The sequence below is a fragment of the Narcine bancroftii genome, chromosome 4 (genome assembly GCF_036971445.1).
Source record: "Narcine bancroftii isolate sNarBan1 chromosome 4, sNarBan1.hap1, whole genome shotgun sequence".
NCBI lineage: Eukaryota > Metazoa > Chordata > Chondrichthyes > Torpediniformes > Narcinidae > Narcine > Narcine bancroftii.
In genome coordinates this window covers 267,465,095-267,485,756 of record NC_091472.1, presented here as the reverse complement: position 1 = coordinate 267,485,756, position 20,662 = coordinate 267,465,095, and the positions used below count along the sequence as shown (strand labels likewise).

Genomic DNA, 20,662 nt, shown 5'->3' with positions numbered 1-20,662 from the left:
TTTCTCCTTTCAAAATCAGCCTACATTGTTAGTTATCTCAGTTTTCCTTCATTAACCCAATTAATTTTTCAGCTGCCACCTAATAGCTCATGTTCTATCACTTGCATCAGTCATTTCACACAAGAAAAACATCTCAGCTTCCCTCTTATTGTACTATCACATTAAGGCTCTGGCAGCTTGTGTCCACATTGAAAATGACTAAACTTCTTGATTTTGAACACATGTCTCAACCTAACATGCAGTCACTCCATCTCACGCAGCATCTAAACCTAGTCCTGTAATATTCTTGTATGTCAAATAATAGTAAACCAAGTGTAATCAGTTTTTTTTATTTGGCAAAGAAATAAGTATTCTTTGTTATAGATAAGCTTTAACAAGCTTAGATTAAAAATACAGTCTAGTGATAAGGTACAGAAGTCTGCTTATTATAAACTGCTTGAATAATTCTAACTGGTGGTTTTTAAAATGAATTATTGCAATAATTTACATCAATACTTGATTACATTTTCCAAGAAAAAAAAACTATACTTCAATAAATACTGCCACAACATTAGAGTGGACTTACAGACTTCAACATTCAAAAAAAATTAAGACACTACAGTTTGAAACATAACTTAAGTTTACAATACCTAGTACAGAGAAGCTTTTGTCAGCCATTATATAATACCACCCTAAAGCATCAAAATGCACCAATCATACAGCATTGTTTAGTGAAGAAACCAAATGTTCAGTGGTGTAAAAACACTGGAATGACCACATTTTTGCAATGATAATGGACAAAGTGCAACTACAGCTCTTGTTACATATTCAATATTATTTGGAAATTATTGGCCCCATCACAGGATCTTGGAAATGTATCCTCAAAAAACTTCCAACCTAGTTCACCTCCAGGTTCAACAGTTTCCTTTTCTTGCCCTCCCCTCCTAACAAGTTCACACCTTCTCTTACTGATACAAGGCCTTTGCTTGTCTTTGACCTGGATTCCCTTAGGATTCCTTCTCACAAATTCCAATGGCAGCACCTACACCCAGCTTTTACCAAGCCAGGTCATTCCACTCGCTGAACCCCAAGGTTGCTCACATAAAAAGGTGAAGGATATCTTTGCAAAGGCAATTTGAGACATTGGTATGTAAATGATGCTGCATACTGTACGGAGTCCTTTCCTTCTGTCAAAATAGCCTTTCATTTCACGTCGTTGTAACTATAGCCGACCATCTCCATCGGCTTCCCACTGCCCCACTGTCCTCACATGACAGTGCAGCTTCGTGCCTTGTCCTTCCGTAAATCAGGAGATACTGAGGTCAGTTCCGGTCTGCTGGGCACATGTGAAATTCGTTTTGTGGCTCGCTTTGATTGGTTGCGTTTCACATTTTTATTCGGTTTGTTTACACAGGCCAGTGTAGCCACGTGAAAAATGTCTCTTACACTGTTCTCAGATGACAATGATGAGCACTCAATATACGTTGCTGCTCCAATCTGTTTGGCCATATTGGTACCCTAAGGAGAAAGAGAGTTTTGAATTGAGTAAGGATTGAGAGTATGTTATTGAAAGGATCCAGTTTAAACTGCAAATTTTAAAGTGAATCATTTTAAGAACCAACCCCTATGGTTTAATTTTCTAACTCATAATCTTTGTCTAGAAGCATGTTCTAAGATCAATGTGCTGTTATGAAGTTTACTTTGTTTTGGATCTACAACAGAGTGTATGTTATACAAGTCTCCATCGAGCATCTAGAGTACAGTGAGAGATTGGGCAGATTAGGTCTTTATTCTTTGGAGCGTAGAAGGTTGAGAGGGGATTTGATAGAGGTATTTAAGATTATGAAAGGGATAGACAAAGTGGATGTGGATAGACTATTTCCGTTAAGAGTAGGAGAGATTGAAACAAGAGGACATGAGTTAAGAGTTAAGGGGCAGAGGTTTAGAGGTAACATGAGGGGGAACTTCTTTACTCAGAGAGTGGTAGCGGTGTGAAATGAGCTTCCGGGAGAAATAGTGGCAGCAGAGTCAATTTCATTATTTAAGAAAAAGCTGGACAGGTATATGGATAAGAAGAAGGTGGAGGGTTATGGTCATTGTGCAGGTAGGTAGGACTAGAGAGGAGTGTTTGGTTCGGTGCAGACTAGAAGGTCTAATGGCCTGTTTCCGTGCTGTAATTGTTGTTAAGTCTTAAAATGAATACTTTCCCAATGTCTTGGAAAGTGGTTGTGTACACAAGCTCTTCCAAACAATCTGGTCTTGGTTAATTTGCTCTACTGCTGTTCCTTCTCCATTTAACCCAGCCTAAAATCATCATTCTAACATGGATATTCATGAACAAGGATGTAGATTCCAATGTTTGTGAAACTTTGAATAACCCAATCAGAACCATTCATCTTAGAAATTGGAGCAGATTCCATGACCATCAGCATTCATTGCCACTAATCCCTTTATTCTCCCCACATTCCCATCAACTCTGCAGATGAGATCATTCACCAGAACACAAGGGGCAATTTAGAGGCCTACAAACACACTAGTCTGTGGGATCAGCAGCGATAAACAGACAGGCTTTTTGATTATTCCACTACAATTAAAATTCTTTAAGCTCAGCAAGGATTTGGAGTACATCAGTTCTTTTGATTTGAGTGCCACCATGAAACAGATTTTTGTATAGGAACAACGATCACCATGAAGCAATGGAGATCACTACCCACCTGATCATAGGACACTGGATTCTGTCTGTGATTGGATAACTCCACTAATGTCGTCAGATCTGTGCGCAGATCAGATTTACAGCCAACCAACAAGGTTTTTGTGTTCGGACAGAATTCCTGAATCTCACCTTTCCACTGAAAATTCAGAAACAAAATGGTGAGGTTATACATGACAGTATAGACAATTTTCCCCTAACCCAAAGGCAGCTTGTAATTGTACATGTTTTCAAATATCAAAAGGAACTTCAAGAATTTAATTAAAGAAACAACTGCATGCTTACAGTTACTGCATACACCCTCCAAGTGTGCAAATGTAGGTCACGTGTGAATAATGTCCAGGATTTTGCTGTGTTTATTACAAGATAAAGCTGTTCTTTAAACCATTCCAAAGGTAAGACTGCTCTGCATGCCTTTGTTCAAGCACGTTTTGTGTCAAACTCCATTGTAAATTTGCCTTGCAACATTTACTACAAAACTCGATACACAACCAGATTCATAAACATTTAAAATGTCAGGAAATTTTATTTGCTGCCTGTAAATTCTGAGATCATAATTAAAGTTGCAGGCTGTTTTTGTTGTAAATACAAATTTAATTGAATTCCAGGAAGTGTTTATTTCTAAGTGTGCATTTAGTGCCTCAAAACCAAGGCAATATGCTTCCACCTGGGTTTTTGTGGGTCACTCGGGAAGGTGGGGAACTCGAGCTGGTCACTCCTTTGGCAGGGCTTTGTGCAGTTCCATTGCACGGCCAAAGTTCTCCATTCCAACCTTCCCCAAATTACTCATGCTTAGATAATCAAACCAAAGGATGATTTAGGTGATTTGGTCAATGAAGCAGGATTTTAAAAGGCATTTTAAAAAAAAAAGCCTACTTAATAGGATAAAAGTAGTGGGTGATTTGTAGAAGTAGGTTAGGTGTTAATTTCAAGCAGGCAGGGAAATGCAATGACAGTCAATGATCTGGGGATCAGGCAGCAAAGGAATTTGCACTCAAGGATGCAAATTTTTAAATTTAAAAATCTTGGAACTAATGACCAATAGATCTGTAACCAATTAAAGCCAGATGTGCAATTTAACAAACTCAAGTTTATTGAAGTTGTAGGGCTGGAGAGCTAAAATAGTTCTAACTGGAGATTCAAATGCCATGAATGTAGGCACAACACAAACTACATCAGAAGTTACTATGTCAGAGGTGGAAGCTGGCATGAGTAATGGAAGGCAAGCTCATGATCAGGATGTGAAACAGTCTGACCACAGAATCAGCTACATGGAGTCATGAATGCAAACAGGGATTCAGGCCAGCTTGTCTACACCTGTCCCTCCAAACCTTTTCTATCCACGTTCCTGTCTAAATGCCTTTCAAATTTGGTCATTGTACCCAGTTTTACAGCTTCCTCTGGCCGCTTTTACCACATACCTACCACACGCTTTTGGAAAAATTGCTCTTCAGGTCAGTTTTAAATATTTTCCCTTTCACTTTGATGCCATCTAGTTTTAGACATGGGTAAACAACTGATTATTCTCCATATCGATGTCTTTCTTGATTTTTGTATTCATCTCCTTTCAAGATCACTTCAGCCTCCTACTCTTTCCCAGCCTATCCAGCTTCTCACTGTAACTCAGGTTCTGCAGACCCAAAAACATCCTCAATGGTTTCTGCTACATTTTCAGGCACAAAATTTGAGATTCTTCTAGCCTTTGCAATGAAAAAACTTACTAATTTTCCTCCAATTTGTCAACCAATTACATCAAATTTATGCATCCTCAATTTGAACATTTTTACTGAAGAAAATTAGTCTATTCTATTTTACTCCATGGCACTCCCTAAAATCAATTACCAAAGAAACAGCCCCAGCATACCCAATCTTGTAACATAGCTAACATGATCTTGCCCCGGCAACCTCAATCATCCTCAAATCACCCAAAGATTGGAATGAGATATGAAAGCATTCAATGGTCACTTGTACAGAGACTAAAATTAATCAAAAAGTTAATTACTACAAATGATCAATGATAAAATAATGTAAATTGTGAATTGGTCAACATTATTTAAATTTAGACATATATAACTGCATGGTAACAGGCCCTTGCGGCCCACGAGCCTGTGGCACACAATTACACTCAAATGACCTACAAACCCTGTATATTTTGAAGGGTGGGATGAAACTGGAGCACCCGATGGAAACCCATGCAGACATGGGAAGAGCAAACTCCTTACAGATAGTACCAAATTCAAACCCGTCACTGGTGCTGTATCATCGTTTCATTAACTACTTTTCACACTCATTGGATTATTTCAAAGTTCACAATCATTCAGTAGATGAAATTTCTGTATCCCTTTATATAAAAATCTATAAAGATAATTTTGCAACAGTTAGTAATGAAATAAAGAGCAAGCTGATTACAAAAGGTGGAAGGTCCATCCAATAACCGACTGAGCCAGAGCCAAAGGTCCAGCAATAACATCAGCTTATTACCTCCCTATCCATCAATTCAAGGTATTCGCTGTGTGGGAAAGAGCATGACATGCAATTGTAATGGCAGAAAAAAAAACAACAACCAAGCTTACACCAAGACTCTAATGAAGATAAAATAACACCAAAGAAAAGGTATTGTTTGATTAATTTCAAAGCCAATTAGATTTAGAAAGAACAAATGACCTCCATGGGGGTGGACTGCAGATCACCCAATGGCAACATCTTTCAACATCAGGCCACTGTTATGGCACCAGTGACTGAGATTCCAGTCAAGCCCTGTCTGCAAGGAGTTTGTATGTTCTCCCTGTGTCTGCATAGATTTCTTCTGGGTGTGTGATAGTACAGATTCTATCACCAATGTGTATATGTACAGATGGTAGTGTAGGATGACTGTGATTGGCTGAGAGCATAGCCACACCTACTGGCAGGTCTTAAAGGATTGCTCCTAGCCAGACCAGGTCATTCTGGACTGGTCGACCTACATGTGATATGCTCCATTCTTTTAGTTAAGAAAAGCCTTGGTTTGGATCAACAAGTCTTTGGTTCTTTCAACGCCCTCTACAGGGTGATCCTGTTTTCTCCCACCCTTCAAAGCATATGGGGGTTGTAGGTCAATTGACAGCACAAATTTTTTTTTCCAAGACCAAATGCAGAACACCCTCTCTGAACCCTTAATGAACAGTGTACCAGCAATTGGCACTGGAGAAGCTTTGAATATTAGCCAGTAGCTCAGCAACCTTAGAAAGAGATTAACAAATACTGGACTTCAGATTCTTCCCCCTTTTAGCCCCCCCCCCCCCCCCCCACTCCTTTCAATTATTCCAAAGGCACAGAAATGGGGAAAAAAATTGAAAGCTATAACTTAGACTGTATTTTAATTAGTTTTGAAAATGTGGGTCAATTTGGTGCTGATCCCAGATCCTACTAACATCCCTTGTACACATTTGGCTGCACCGACACCAAAGATTGAGATAGATCTGGCACCTCCTGTTTCTTACTCAATATGGCTGTCTCTTTAGAGTTACCCTGATGACTCATCCACAAATCTCATGCTTTTTTTTTTGAAGACTTTATTTAAAATTTTATAACATGAATAAAATAAAGAATTACATTTAAAGAAAAATAGAGAAAAAAAATAAAAAATCTCATGCTTCACATGAACTAAGCTTCACAGGTATGCAAAGATCAGCCAACAAACTCCAGCCTCTCCAGCAGTCAGTATTCCAGAGAGTGTACACAAAGCTGTTTTCCTAATGCTCATTTTAAAAAGGACATCTGCTTTCTTTCTACAGTAAAGTGAATATACTCTAGTTGCAGTTGCAATGTTTACTGTAAATACTAGATTGGAATTCATTAATGTTTGCTTGCATCCATTTTATCTTTTGCTTTAAAAAATGGAGCAAGTTAATTGTTAAGTATTGCAATGAAAAATCCAGATAGATTCTCAAAATATAGAATACAAGAGTTCAGATCTGTCAACATGAAAATCTGTTAACAGGCCCACAATAAAATGCCTTTGGCTATGTTAATCATTACAAAGAATTTACATGGAATCCAAATGCACCCATTTTTTCATAACACGCATTACATCTTATTTCATTGTTTATTGCTTTCAAATGATTAGTTGCCAGCACAAAGGCAGGCACAGCTGTACTGACAAACCTATCGCAATTACTTCACCATGTTCCATGAAGGTCAACTTATTTCCGGGGAGTTCTGGCCACTATCCAGATTTGTTATCATCAATCCTGACAAATCAAACCATCAGGTACTCAACTTCTGGTAAATGGATTTGTATCAGCTGGGTACAAGGTCATAAACATTTGGACTTGCCAGGACAATATACAATACAAACGTCTCAAAAATGGGTGTGCTTCCAGCTTGAACATAGCAGCATTTTTTTTTGGAAAAGAGATTTTAAATTAATTTAATTGATGTATTTCAAGGGCTGGAATATCATTCCACTAAGGAAAATGGCAGCTTAGTTCTTCTATGGGACAATTAGCACTACACTATTTCAGTACGAGCAACCAGAATTCAAATCCAGCACTGCCTTTAAAGAGTTTACATGTTCTGCCCCTGTCTCAATGAGTTTCACTGGGTGCTCCAGTGTCCTCCCACTCTTCAATTCACCAGGGGTGGGGGGAGTTGTAAGTTAATTGGGGTTATTTGGGTGACAAAGGTGCCCAGAAGGGCCTGTTACCTTGCATGTATAAAAAAAATTGTAACCACTTATTTACCCCTGAATTACAATCAAGTATGCTGAATGTTAACTCTGGAACTTTCTTTTGCTGTTCCACCTACCTTCTTAAGCACACTGTCGAGGGTCTCTGGGCGACTTATATCAAAGCAAATCAAAACGGCATCAGAATCTGGGTAGGAAAGTGGTCGGACATTATCATAGTAGGGGGAACCTAGACAAAACAAACCCAACCCATCAGTCATACATTAACACTTTGCACAAAGCATTCACGAAATACAGAAGATACACGAGTGGAGATACTGGAATTCAGTACAAAATAAACTGCTGGAACAACCCAAGTCAATCCACATTTCTGAAGGCAAAGAGGTAGTTGACTTTTCAGGCTGAGACCCTGCATCCCAATCTCAAATCAACTCTTTTCCTCCACAGAATCTGCTTCGCCCACAGTTCTTCCAGTATACCAAAATGTAATATGAAAATTAGTCTTCAAATTTCTTAACTGAACACAAAACATACATTTTGCAGTTTTGACCACAATCTCCAAAATCCCCCCTTTGGTGTCCCTCTCACATTTGGACACCCACTCAAGTCCCTTTTTTGTTTCCAAAATTATCTTTGATAATATTTGTGACAATGTCAGCTCTTCAAACTAAAAGTGCTAGCGCTAAAATATCCACCAAGATTGTATCAGTATTTCCAAGGTGGACTTTAATTCAGTCAAGAGTGCTAATAATTAAAATATGGTGGAAAAAAAGGACTAATTACTAAAATGAAGACAAAATAACCTTCAAGGTACATGGTTTCTAAAATTACTATCATGTACATTTCCTTTCAACTCATTAAAAGCAGAAGTATAATGTTTTTTCTTGAGGTACTGTAATGATCAGTGACATTGTAACAATGGCTTGCTGTTTAAAAGTTTTTTTGCTGTTTAGAAATGTACATTGCATTATTTCTAATGAGTAATGAGCAATAGCAAATGGGATTGAAACAGGTGACAGGCCATCTTATACAGATTTATATCTTCTAGCTTCATCCACTCACCAGGAATCATAGCTGATATTAGTAAGTCAGTAACTATACTCCAATACCCCATCAGATTAATTTGTTCTCATCCATTGATATCAGAATTACTAAATTTTTAATTGTAATCTGCCATTTATTTCTACAAAGCTGGCCATTTCCACCCCCAATGTTCTAGATGCTGCATTTGATTGATGTCTGCACAGTTATGGCTATGCTATTTCAATGCAGCCAAATGCATTCAAACTAGAAAGTGGTTACATTAAATTTCTGAAGAAACTGCAATTGACAAAAGGATTACTGCTGCCATTTGCCAAAGCAACAGGTGTGGGTCAAGAGTTAAAGACTAAGATCACTGTGAAGACAAGCTCTGAAGAGACTAGAATTAACCACTAAATGGAGTATGATCATTTCAGCACCAATCGGCTTAGTGGACACGACTTGGAAAGCACATTCAAATGCGAGACTCGTTATTGACAATTGACAAGAGCTGACTGCTCCACCTTGCCATTCTCAGGTTATTCCATTTACTTTCTGATAAATACGACTGCACTGCAGTGTTGCATTATAATACCCATCAATCAAACCAAGTGGACTCTGGGTTGAACAGTACAGCAGATTGTGTAGTTTCCTCATCAACACTCAGTTAGTGCGCTGCACAATCAATTTGCTTTCTCTTTAAAAAAATCAACCTTGCCCTCCCAACTTTCCTTTAGCTTTTATTTACCATTCCAGTAATGACTAATGTGGTTTACTCTAAATTGAACTTAATTTAGATTTAATCAAGGTATGAGCAGCTAAGAGGCTAATCACAATCTATTAATCCAAATGCCAACCACTGGAGAAATAGACAATGAGAATGTCCTTCCATACAGGTGTTCAGACTATTCAAATTTAGATAATTGAGCATGGATTTGGAATCCTTCAGAGCTGCAAATTTAGCTCTACATTGAACAACGAGCCCATTACTAAATTGCACCAGTTTCTCTCCCCCACCCCCCCCCCACCCCCCATAACCATACAATTCCCAGCAGGATAAGGACAGAGAAAACATTTATTTCAAGAATGTGATCTTTCATCGTGCATGATTCTTGGAATAATGTCTCCAAAGATGCTGTCTGCCTTGCTGAGTATTGCCAGCATTTCCTGTTTCTCCCTCCCCACCCCCCACCAAACGTCAGAACATTTTAATACAATTCTTGTTCAAAGATTGAATTGCCTCCCTCAATGAAGTCACTTTCAAGTAACTAACACTCAGGTTTTAAGTTATTATTAATCCGTCAACATTGTATACATATTAATAAGTACTTGTGGCATTAATGCCTTGCATTAGGACAACAGGAAGATCACAATACTAATATTGCACCTTTCTAAGAGTGAACATGAAAACAAATCTCACCATTTCCTTTACTCTGGCAATAATGGTCTTGAATATTTCATTTTAACTTTAAATGCATCTCATTGAATATCTTTTTTTCATTTTACAATACAATCCTTCCTGCTACACATACAACTCCATTAGAATTCCCTCAATGAAGCAAAAGCTAATTTACTTCAAGGTTTCACAGACATTCCCATGTGAGATCATTTGTAGCTCAATCTCTCATTACTTATCACCTGAGAACGTCATTTAACAAATTACACATGGCTACTGCCAACACTCTTCGTAAAGAAATTAAACTTAATCCATGGGCTACTGGACAACACTAATCCTGAGCATCTCTCAGTGAATCTTTGCCATCACAGTTTCTTACTCAACTCACCCTTTGAGGTGATGTCCAAACTGCTGAAAGGCAATATCAAATGGCCCAGTGCTACAGGTTTGAGGGAACAATGTCATGTGAATGTTGAAAACAGAACTAGGATTTCATTAAGAGATGGGAGAGGATCAGAAAGCATCACTGATGGCAATTTTGAAGAAATTCACTCCCAACATCAAGTTTTCTGTTCTATTAGTGATTTATATAAATTACTTGGATAAAAAACTAGGTGGGTGGGTTATTAAGCTTGCAGATGAAAAAGGCTTGTGGAGCTGTGGACCATGTAGAGGGCCATCAAAAAATTCAACAGGATATGGATGTTATAAATATGGGCAGAGTAATGGTAGGTGAGTTTAATCCAGACAACTGTGAAGTGCTAAACTTAGGGACGTCAAGTAGAATATATAGTTCATGGTAGGGCACTCAAAAGCATTGATACATGGATCTGAGGCTCAGATCGTAGCTCATTGAAAATGCCCACACAAATGGATAGGGTGGGTAATGATGGCATGTTATATACTTAGCATCATTAGGCAGGGGATAGAGTACAAAACTTTGATTTCGCCCCAGTTACGTGCAATTCTGGACACTCCATGCTTGGAAGGGTGAGGAAAGAATACAGAAGAGGTTTACCAGGATGTTGCCTGGCTTAGACGGTACAAATTGTGGAGAGAGATTGAACATACTTGGGTTGCTTTCTATTTGATATCTATCAATTGCAAGCAGCAGTTTTAGTTTGATTTTCACAGATTTCTGTGCTATTCCCATACTTCTGTGCTGTTCTTGTTCCAAGTTACCACAAGTTGGGGAACTGTTCCAGTAGTCATAATAGGTCACAAAGGGAATGTGAATCCTGAGCAGTTCAGTTCTTCATAATTGGAAGCCAAGGATGATCTCATCTGATTTGTCAAATTAAACTCTGCAACCCTTCAAGCCCAGTGTTTAATAATGCTTCTCCTGCAATACAGATACATTATGGATAAATTGCAAGAAAAATGCAGAGGACTAGATTAATGAACTACAGCAGCCATCCTCAACAGGAGCACCTATCCATCCTTCCACCCCCCCCAAAAAAAAACAAACAAACCAGGACCACAGCAGATTCAAAAGCAATTTTCTTTTAACCTCAAATGCAAAAAAATATTTTATGTATTGGATAGGAGAGGTATGGAAGAAATCAAAATTACTGACTCACACGGAGTAGGGGAGCATAGCCAAAAAAAGGTTGAGAATAGTTGATTTAGAGACATATTCAAATCCATTTTCACAAATGTAACTAAAGAAATCTCAGGAGTCAAAGTGAGTGCTAGCCTATGAAAACATTCTAATGCTTTAATTTAACATCTTTCAGGTTAAAAAAAAACCTGCATTCCTTACCCAGTCTGATGTACTCTTGACCACCTACTCATGTGATTAGCAAAACAATTTGGGATGGACAATAAATTCTTGCTTCGATACAACAAAAAGACCCTAAAAACAACTAAAATGATTAGTTGGCAATTGAAACTCAATATTGGTGCACAAAAAGACGGGGAATAGAGTGATACAATCATATGCAGGTAGATGGGAGAGGTTTCAGATTGACATCATGGTTAGCATAAATGGTGCGCTAAAGGGCCTGCCCTTTGCTCTGATCTATGTTGTTTCTGGGTATATTGAACATAATTGCATTGCACACCTGTGTGCACACGTTATCATTTGACATCTTCAACCCAGCTCTCACCATGTGCTTGCCATCTACAAAAAACTTGGATATCCTGCATATTGTTTTAGAATTTCAACTACAATCAATGAAATTTAAGTGTATACTGGAGCAACTGCTTCATCTCAACTATTCCAGTAATGTTCAGAGTGATTATTGGATAGTACCAAGTCATGCACCCAATGCATCTAATGATCTGTACCCGAGCCAAAAATATTCAAGCAATTCGAATGAATTGCACTCAGAACATATGCAAAAGTTCACGAGAGAAAGAATTCAATAATCTTATGACATCAAGACTGTCCCCTTTTCACACTTCACTAACCAAGTATGAACAATATTATCAATGAATGGAGTTAACTTTGCTACATACCATAAAGGGCTTAGTGCTTTCAAATTATTTAAAGCTATCATGCAGTTATTAAACACACCTTTTCTGTGATCCATTTAAAAAGGAATTAATGAATGAATATGGATATGGATCACATGAAGGCAGAGATTTAGCTCAATTTAACATTATGTTCAGCATTGACATCTTGAACCGATGGGACTATTCCTGCGCTGCATGTTAATTATAAAAATGTTCAATGATGCAAACACTAATTTTTATAGAACACAGGACAAATAATCTTCATCAGAACTGCATGACCGAAAGAGCAGTCAGCACTTTCGAGATAAAACTATATGCATCATACATCTTTCAGCATTTTAGTCTTCTGGGAATGGGATAAGGAACAATCAACTTGGACAACCATTTCTTTGGGGCTCGTTGAGATATGATTATTGATCAAATAAGTCCACTGTGTCTATAATAACCTTATCATTACAATGAACAGAATTTCAGAACTACTTTAAAAGTAATTACCAGCAGCCCTCAAGCTGTTTGCTATTAATACAAAGAACTGCATCAGACCAAAGATGTATCTAAATTAAATTGCTTGCTCTCATATCAATGCAAAAATGGTATGCATATTCAGTCACTTCTTCAAGCGAGTCTTCTGGGATTGCTACTGCATTTTCCAACAATGAAAGACTCAGCCAAAAAAGGCCCAACATATCTCGTTGCCAGCTAAGCTTAATGTATTTAATAATACATTACATTAAAAGACCACAGACTGCATATACAGCTCCTATTGAGAATTTCACTAAGCTCTAATGCTGTGTTTCAAGAATCAAATGATCAATTTATTATAGGTTTATCAAGAAGAATTCCCTGCAAACTCTAGCATTTTAACCAAGTGAAAGAACCAGATCAGTTACTTAAAAGCTAAAAATAACATCATGCTGAAGTTGTTACTGTTGAGTTGCAGATAATGAGGTTATTTTTCTTTGCAGACAGAATGGCCTTGCAGAAAAAAAAACATTTCTAACATTCTGCAACTAAAGGCCTTCAAATAAAATAGAACAGAACCATTTAATCATAACCAATGATATATTTTCTTAAAATCTAAAGAGTAAAATGGAGGCAAGAGTATTCATGACTGCTGGAAAATTATACTGGGAACAAAGAAACAGCAGATGAAATAAGTATCTTGCATCAGTCCTTGCTGATGAAGACACCAGCAATATGCCAGAAATTCAAGCGAGATGGGGACAGACGAGAGTGGAATCATCACTACCGAGGAGTAAGTTCAGGAAGCGGAAGGGTTTTGGAAAGAGGTAGCTGAAGAGATTGTGGAGGCATGTGGAGTAAATCTTCCAAGATCAGTCAAGAATGGTTCGAGAGGACTATAAAAATCACAAATCTCAATCTACTATAAGAAATGAGCGATGCAAAAGAAAGGAAATTATAGGCTGATTTCAGAGGTTGGCAAGATTTTATAGTCCATTTAAAATTAGGTTTCAGTGTATTAGAAGCACATGATATAAAATCTGAAGTCAGCATTATTTCCTTCAAGGGAGATAATGCCTACAAATCTGTTGGAATTCTTTGAGGAAGTAACAAGCAGTACAAGGAAAGTCAGCCTTTGACAAGAAGCCACACGAAGCTACTAACCAAGATAGAAGTTCATGGTACTTCAGGAAAGATACAGGGAAAGAATGTGAATAAATAGGGCTTTTTCTGGTGTGCTGCAGATGACTACTGGTGCTCCACAGGGGTTGATGTTGGATACCCTCTTTTCATGATATATGTTAATGATTTAGATGATGAAATTGATAGCTTTATGGCCAAGTCTGCAGATGATTCAAAGATGGGTTGAGCAGCAGGTAGTAATCAGAAAGCAGAACATCTGCAGAAGGTGTTGAACAGGTTGGGAGAACAGGTAAAATTGGTGATGAAATAGAGCATAGGGAAGGAATAAAGGTGTAGACTATTTTATAAATGGGGAAAGTATTTAGAAAGTGGGGGTCCAAAGGGAATTGGGAATCTGAGTGAATGATTCCTTAAAAGTTCATTTGCAGGTGGAGTTGGTAGAAAGGAAGGCAATTACAATGTTAGCCTTCCCAAGATCATGTTATATGGCGAGCTCTCCACTGGCCACCGTGACAGAGGTGCACCAAAGAAAAGGTATAAGGACTGCCTAAAGAAATCTCTTGGTGCCTGCCACATTGACCACCGCCAGTGGGCTGATATCGCCTCAAACCGTGCATCTTGGCGCCTCACAGTTTGGTGGGCAGCAACCTCCTTTGAAGAAGACCGCAGAGCCCACCTCACTCACAAAAGGCAAAGGAGGAAAAACCCAACACCCAACCAACCAATTTTCCCCTGCAGCTGCTGCAACCGTGTCTGCCTGTCCCGCATCGGACTTGTCAGCCACAAACGAGCCTGCAGCTGACGTGGACTTTTTACCCCCTCCATAAATCTTCGTCCACGAAGCCAAGCCAAAGAAGAAAGAAAGAAAAGATTCATTTAGAGAGTACTGAAATACAAAAGCAAAGATGGAATGGTGAGGCTTTAGAAAGCAGTGGTCTGACCATATTTAGCGCATTCTAAGCAGTTTTGGGCTCCACATCCAAGGGAGCATATACTGGTTGTTGGAGAAGGACCAGAAGAGGTGTATGAGAATTATCCCAGGGATGAGGGGGTTAATGTACAAAGAGCATTTGATAGCCTTGGGCCTGCACTCACTTGAGATTAGAAGTATGATTTGGAGATCTCATTAAAACCTACCATATATTGAAAAGCCAGGATAGACAAGATGTTTACAGCAGTGGGAGAGTCTGACCAGAGGGTACAGCCTCAAAATAAAAAAAAATAATCTCTTTGTATCAGAGTTGGGAGACATTTCTTCAGCCAGAGGGTGGTGAATCTGTGGAATTTGTTGCCACAGAGGCTGAGGAGGCCAAGTCATCAGGTATATTTAAGGCAAAGGTCAATTCGTTCTTGAATAGTAAGAATGTCAAAGGTTAAGGGGAGAAGACAGGAGAATGGAGTAGAGAAGAAAATGCATCACCCATAATTCAAATGGCAGAGCAGACGCAATGGGCCAAGTGACCCAATTCTGTTCCTACATCTTGCACTCTTCAGTCAGATAGAGATTTCACAGTTCACCACCTGGTTGAATTGTCCAGTATCACTGCTCAGGCAAAGACAAAACGCAGGAATGAAAGTCCAGGCTGCATGAAAACTAATAGCTTCAAATATAATGTGTAAGTGTTTTGATTCAGTGAGGAACACAAGTAGTTAATTGACCTAGAATAAACTACCCCCGCCCCCCCACCACCACCAAGGGTCCAAAAGGATTATAGTCAAAAGTAGCTTAGCATCTGGTGAATTTAGCCAATTATACCAAAACAACATTCTCTGGCAGAATTTCTCATTTGAAAATGTGCAATTGAATTGCACATCAAACTCCTTACATCATTAATTGTAGAAAAATGTGATGAAGCTTCTGCACCAAATGCCTTCCTTAGTGCGATCTACAGAGCCAAGAGATTTCAACGTCTGTAACGTTTAAATTGCATGTTGCGTTGTTTGGAATGACTCCAAAGGCTCGGCCCATGCAGTTTGCTGTTAGATACCTTTTAATCAAGAAAAAAAGCAAGATCGTCGGAGGATAAAGGTGAGCAATTTAAATAGAAATGATAATGGAGCGATATCACCCTTGGCAGGTTCAGAGAGTGGGAGTTTCAGACAGAACATGGGGGGGGGGGGGGGGCGGCGCAGGGGGAAGATGTGACATGTTGTTAGCTACTGACTAAAAATGGTTCGACTACACAATTATTTCATCTTTAAAGCCACGTGAATTTCCGGAGTTGGGAAACATGTCCGGGCACAATCTTTCCAGAGAGGGGAAAAATATGTTCACCAGCAAGCAATTTGTATAGGGGGCGATATTCCTCTCCCCCCACCCCCGCTTCTGCTAGTGAAGGGATTGATTTAAACTCCGAACATGGCTTGTCAACGCAATTCCTGACATACCAGTGTGGAAAGGGAAAATGCCAGCACTGTTGGATCCCATCGTTTAAAGAATGTCTGATGATCACAGACTTCTGCAAGCAATTACACTCCCTGGGTGGTTATCTCGCCTCTTTGAAGTGCCTCGGAACTACAGCCCGTGCCTTTTCTCTGGGTTGAAAAGACAATTTAGTCCCGAAAGAACAAGCTCGGAATTTTGGCCCATTTACCCCCCCCCCCCCCACACGTCGTCTGCATTTGTTCCAACAAATAACTATTGCGCGGAATGCGTCCAGCATTCATACAATGCAGTGCAATAACCGACTTCAGTGATTTAATTTCCAATTAAAGCCACGCATCACAATTGATATTTTTAGTTAAACAATTCAAATCCTTTAAAAACCACGGGATATTTGAGATATGGACATTTCCCCATCGTTGCCTCCATCTCCACGTTTGCGTTTCGTGGTATCCGATTCACCGAAGGAAGAATCCCCCCCCCCCCCCACAGTATCTGTGAACCCCACCCTCAAACTCTGGTCGCTTCGGAATGAGATTACATGGGGTTGTCTACCTGCTTCCTGCTAGGAGGGCGGCGTAATTACCCACACGCGAGCAAACCCACCCGACCCGTACCAAATTGTGCACCAAGAACTGCCGAGAATCAGTCCTGTCGCGAAAAGGAAGTCTTGAGGTGCAGGCATTTAACACGCACCGATGAATTTGCGGCGCTTTTCATCTTGATACATCAAGTGAAACTCCACCATGGTTCCCAAACTATTGGTCCGGAGAGTTTGACTGGGGCGTTTAGAAATCCTCGGCTTTAAATCCACCTACTCTGTGAGCTTGAATCCAGGAGCAAGGTTCCTTACCTGAAGTATCCCAGAGACTCAGTTCTATTCTCTGTGTTTCAATTTCAAAGCTCGCTGTGTAATTTTCGAAGACGGTGGGTACATAGCTCTAAAAAAAAACCAAAGAACAATCATAGCTTCAAAACAGGAATTTTACTCTTTAAATTCAATGAAATTGATCCGAGCTCCAGGAAATGCTTAAAGCAAACGTCAGTGTGAGTTTTTAACCAATGAGTCATAAAAATTTTAACATATTGCCTCACCAAAAATAGGTAGACCAACAGCAAGCAGATACTAAAACACAAAGAAAATGACACAAGCGGGTTGAATTCTCCTACAGGTACATTTTAGGAAATGTTGAAAAATCACTAACATCGTCCAGCCCCTGAGTAAATCGGCAACCTACCTCTGGGAAACAATCCTTGGCAAAAACGTGCAGCAAAGCCGTTTTGCCACATTGACTATCGCCCACCACAACTATTTTACATTTCACAGTTTGATTATCCATCGCGTTTTTGGTGAGTTTCTGGCTTGATCTTCTTTCCTTCATTGACGTGGATTTGGAAGATTTTAAAATAACACAATTTCGCTGGGGGGGGGGGGGGGGATGATGAGGGTGAACAAAGGCAAGACGGTGGAAACAGAGGCTGCTCTCGACCCCCCCCCCGCAGCAGAGAGCCCGAGACTTGCCTTCCTCTACCTGTCCGGATACCTCCGCAACTCAACACCACTGTTCCTCACTCGGTGTCCGCGCACCTCCTAATATAACATCTCGCTGCCAATCCTAGCGCCCCGTCAGCCGTGTCGGTCCCGCCTCTCAGATCATTTAACTCCATCCAGGGCGCTTTGCACTCGAAAATGTTGGCTGTGCCCTGAGAGCAGCATGAATGCTGGCTGTCGAGGACTCAACGGTGCATGAAGTCCAACTCCTCGTCGTCCCCAGACGTCCACCCTCCTCCGGGTCGCCGGAGGATCCACTGGAGCCTCCCCCCACACAGCAGCTTGGACTTTAAATGTTAATGATTGCAAAACAAAACCAACTCCGCATTTCGACCGAGGCAGATTCTCCCTCCAGGAGAGGGATATTTTGACTCCCACTGTGTCATGTTACCCCGTTTGGATTATACAGCATCATTGCATCACAAAAGAAATGGGGCTCTGCAGAACATTGCGAGGACTGGTGCGCCCTGCCAATATATTTCCGCTCAGATATTTCGCATATGATCTCTGGGGCTAATAAATAGACCACCCGCCTCTTTCTAAAAAAAACCTCAACCAGGTTAGGGTATAGCACTCTTGCTTCTTGCTTGCGCCGTGTGGAAAAGGACCAGGGATTTAGGATTTCTTTAAAAAAATGCAACATTTTAAAGACTTGCGTCGGTAAGAAGGGTGTCGGAGACGGTCGTTTCGGGCGGTGAATGGGGAATTTTCTGGACATGTTGCAATGTTAGGATTCCAAGCGCGACTTGGAGAATCCAGTTGACTTTGCCCAGACGCGTTTCTCCATTTGCAAACTAAATGTCCCAGCTGTGTGAGGCTCAAAGCATCGAGCTGTCGCCCTCTCCCGTCTGAGATCGGGGTTCGAGGAGATGGTAACAGTCTGTCGGACGAGATGTCCGAACGACTGAAAGGAGTGCGAGGCATCTGCCCTTCATCTGGAGTTTAAAATCGTGCGAGGATTAATGATGCTTTAAATTAAGACTTTGGAAGGGTGAGATCAAATTTTAAAAAAAGCATTTCACGTTAATACACGAATGCAATCCTGGAAACAGCATGAATTGGGAACGACCAACTGGTCTGGGCTGGAGCATTCCTGGAAGAACCCGATTTGTTCGGTTCCATGTGGAAGGAGGAGCAGAAAATGCATCTGGATTGAATTGGAAAAGACCGCCCACGTTCCGTGTGCAATCAGCTGAAGAGGCGAGAGCTACATTTGGAAGAGACAGACCACCAAAAAAAAATCTGCAGCTGGTAGGAAGCAGTAAAGATGAACCAATTTTGAGAGAGAGAGAGGGGGGCAGAAAGTCGGTTACCTTTTAAGAGGATTGAGAAAAATGTTGGAACTAAAAGGGGGTTTCCCTCAAAAGAGGAAACAAAAGGGAAGGGATGTGGTCGGATGGAAGATTGGAGAAACTAAAAGGCAGAAGTAGGATGATGAGGCTCATTTGAGTTATTTAAACATGCATTTACTTGCATTACAGGAGACATTGGCTGTCAGGCACCAATTTTACTTTCACTGGGCAGACACCGACCCATTGGCGTTGAATGGCATAGTTCGTGGTGGATATAGCCAATTTCATTGGGACATCTGCCCTTAAACCTTAAAAGAGATGCACTTTATTTGCAACCTTAAGCCATTCAAGATATTAAACGTTTTGGTAAAATGAAAGAAAGCATTGCATTTCCAAATTTGAAATAAAAATGGAAAGTGATTGAAATACTCAGCAAGTCAATGAGAGCCACAGAGTTCATTCCTGGGTGTCAACATCTCTGAGGATCTCTCTTGGGACCTCCAAGTTGAGGCAATCACGAAGAAGGCTGACCAACAGCCATACCTTGAGGAGTTTGAGGAAATTTGAGATGTCACCAAATACTCTCGAAAGTTTCTATTGGAGAGCATTCTATCTGTTGCATCACTGTCCAATATCAAGGTGCCAATGCACAGGACAGGGAAAAAAAACTCCAGAGTTGTTAACTCAGCTAGTAACATTACAGGCACCAGTCTTCACTCCATCGAGGACATCTACAAGATGCGGTGTATGAAGAAAGTAACCTCTTTCCTCAAAGACTGCCACCATCTGGCTCATGCCCTCATCACACTGCTACCATCGGATAAACGTACAGGAGCCAAAAGATGAGCACCCAGTAACACAAGGACAGCTTCTTCCCTCTGCTATTAGATTTTTGAATAGACAATGAACCACAGACACAACCTCACTTTCTCCTATTTTCTTGACTATTCATTTATTTTGGAAATGTAATTTATAACAATATTTGCACTGTAATGCCACAAAACAATGAATTTTCATGACCATAAATTCTAATTCTCAATATTTCAGGTCAATGTCCTAAAACACCTCGCAATTTTGCATTCTCTTTAATGGGTTTCATGACTTAAGTCTATTATAGCCAATGAGGTCCTTGTTGAAATGAAATAGAGTAGTAGCAGAAAAAAAGATAGAAACTGTTTTGAATTCTAATTAGCCCAGATTATTACAAAGGAAGGAAATGCTAATAGTTATATAGTATGATTCCCATCTTTACACAGCCCAAGTGAGTCTAAATGATGCTTATTCCATCAAGAGTGAGTATATTAATGACCAGATAACATTTATTTCAGTGTTGCACTGAGTTCAATATTGGTAAAGTCTCTAGGGAGTGCATTGTTTACTCTTTGTCAAAATAATTTAGACATGCATGCATACAGCACGATTATAAGCCTCTGCTGTCCAATTATAACCAATTGACCCACAACCTCTGGTACATTTTTTTTAATGGTGGAAGAAACCAGAACCATTGGGGAAAACCCATGCAAACACAGGGAGAACATATAAATTACTTAAAGACAGCGCAGGATTTGAACCCTTTACATCGGCTTTGCACTGAAACTTTCA

The 20,662-nt window shown here is 39.9% G+C and overlaps 1 protein-coding gene across 1 annotated transcript; it reads right to left on the bottom strand.

Annotated features, from left to right (window-relative positions):
• Positions 1–313: 313 nt before the first annotated feature.
• rnd3b (Rho family GTPase 3b) lies at positions 314–17,721 on the bottom strand. The gene is made up of 5 exons (XM_069934967.1): positions 17,455–17,721; positions 17,070–17,157; positions 7,475–7,584; positions 2,694–2,828; positions 314–1,497 (listed from the first exon to the last, which is right to left on the bottom strand). Exons 1-5 carry the CDS (start codon positions 17,596–17,598, stop codon positions 1,246–1,248), a joined length of 729 nt encoding a protein of 242 aa, XP_069791068.1. The 5' UTR covers positions 17,599–17,721; the 3' UTR covers positions 314–1,245.
• Positions 17,722–20,662: the final 2,941 nt, after the last annotated feature.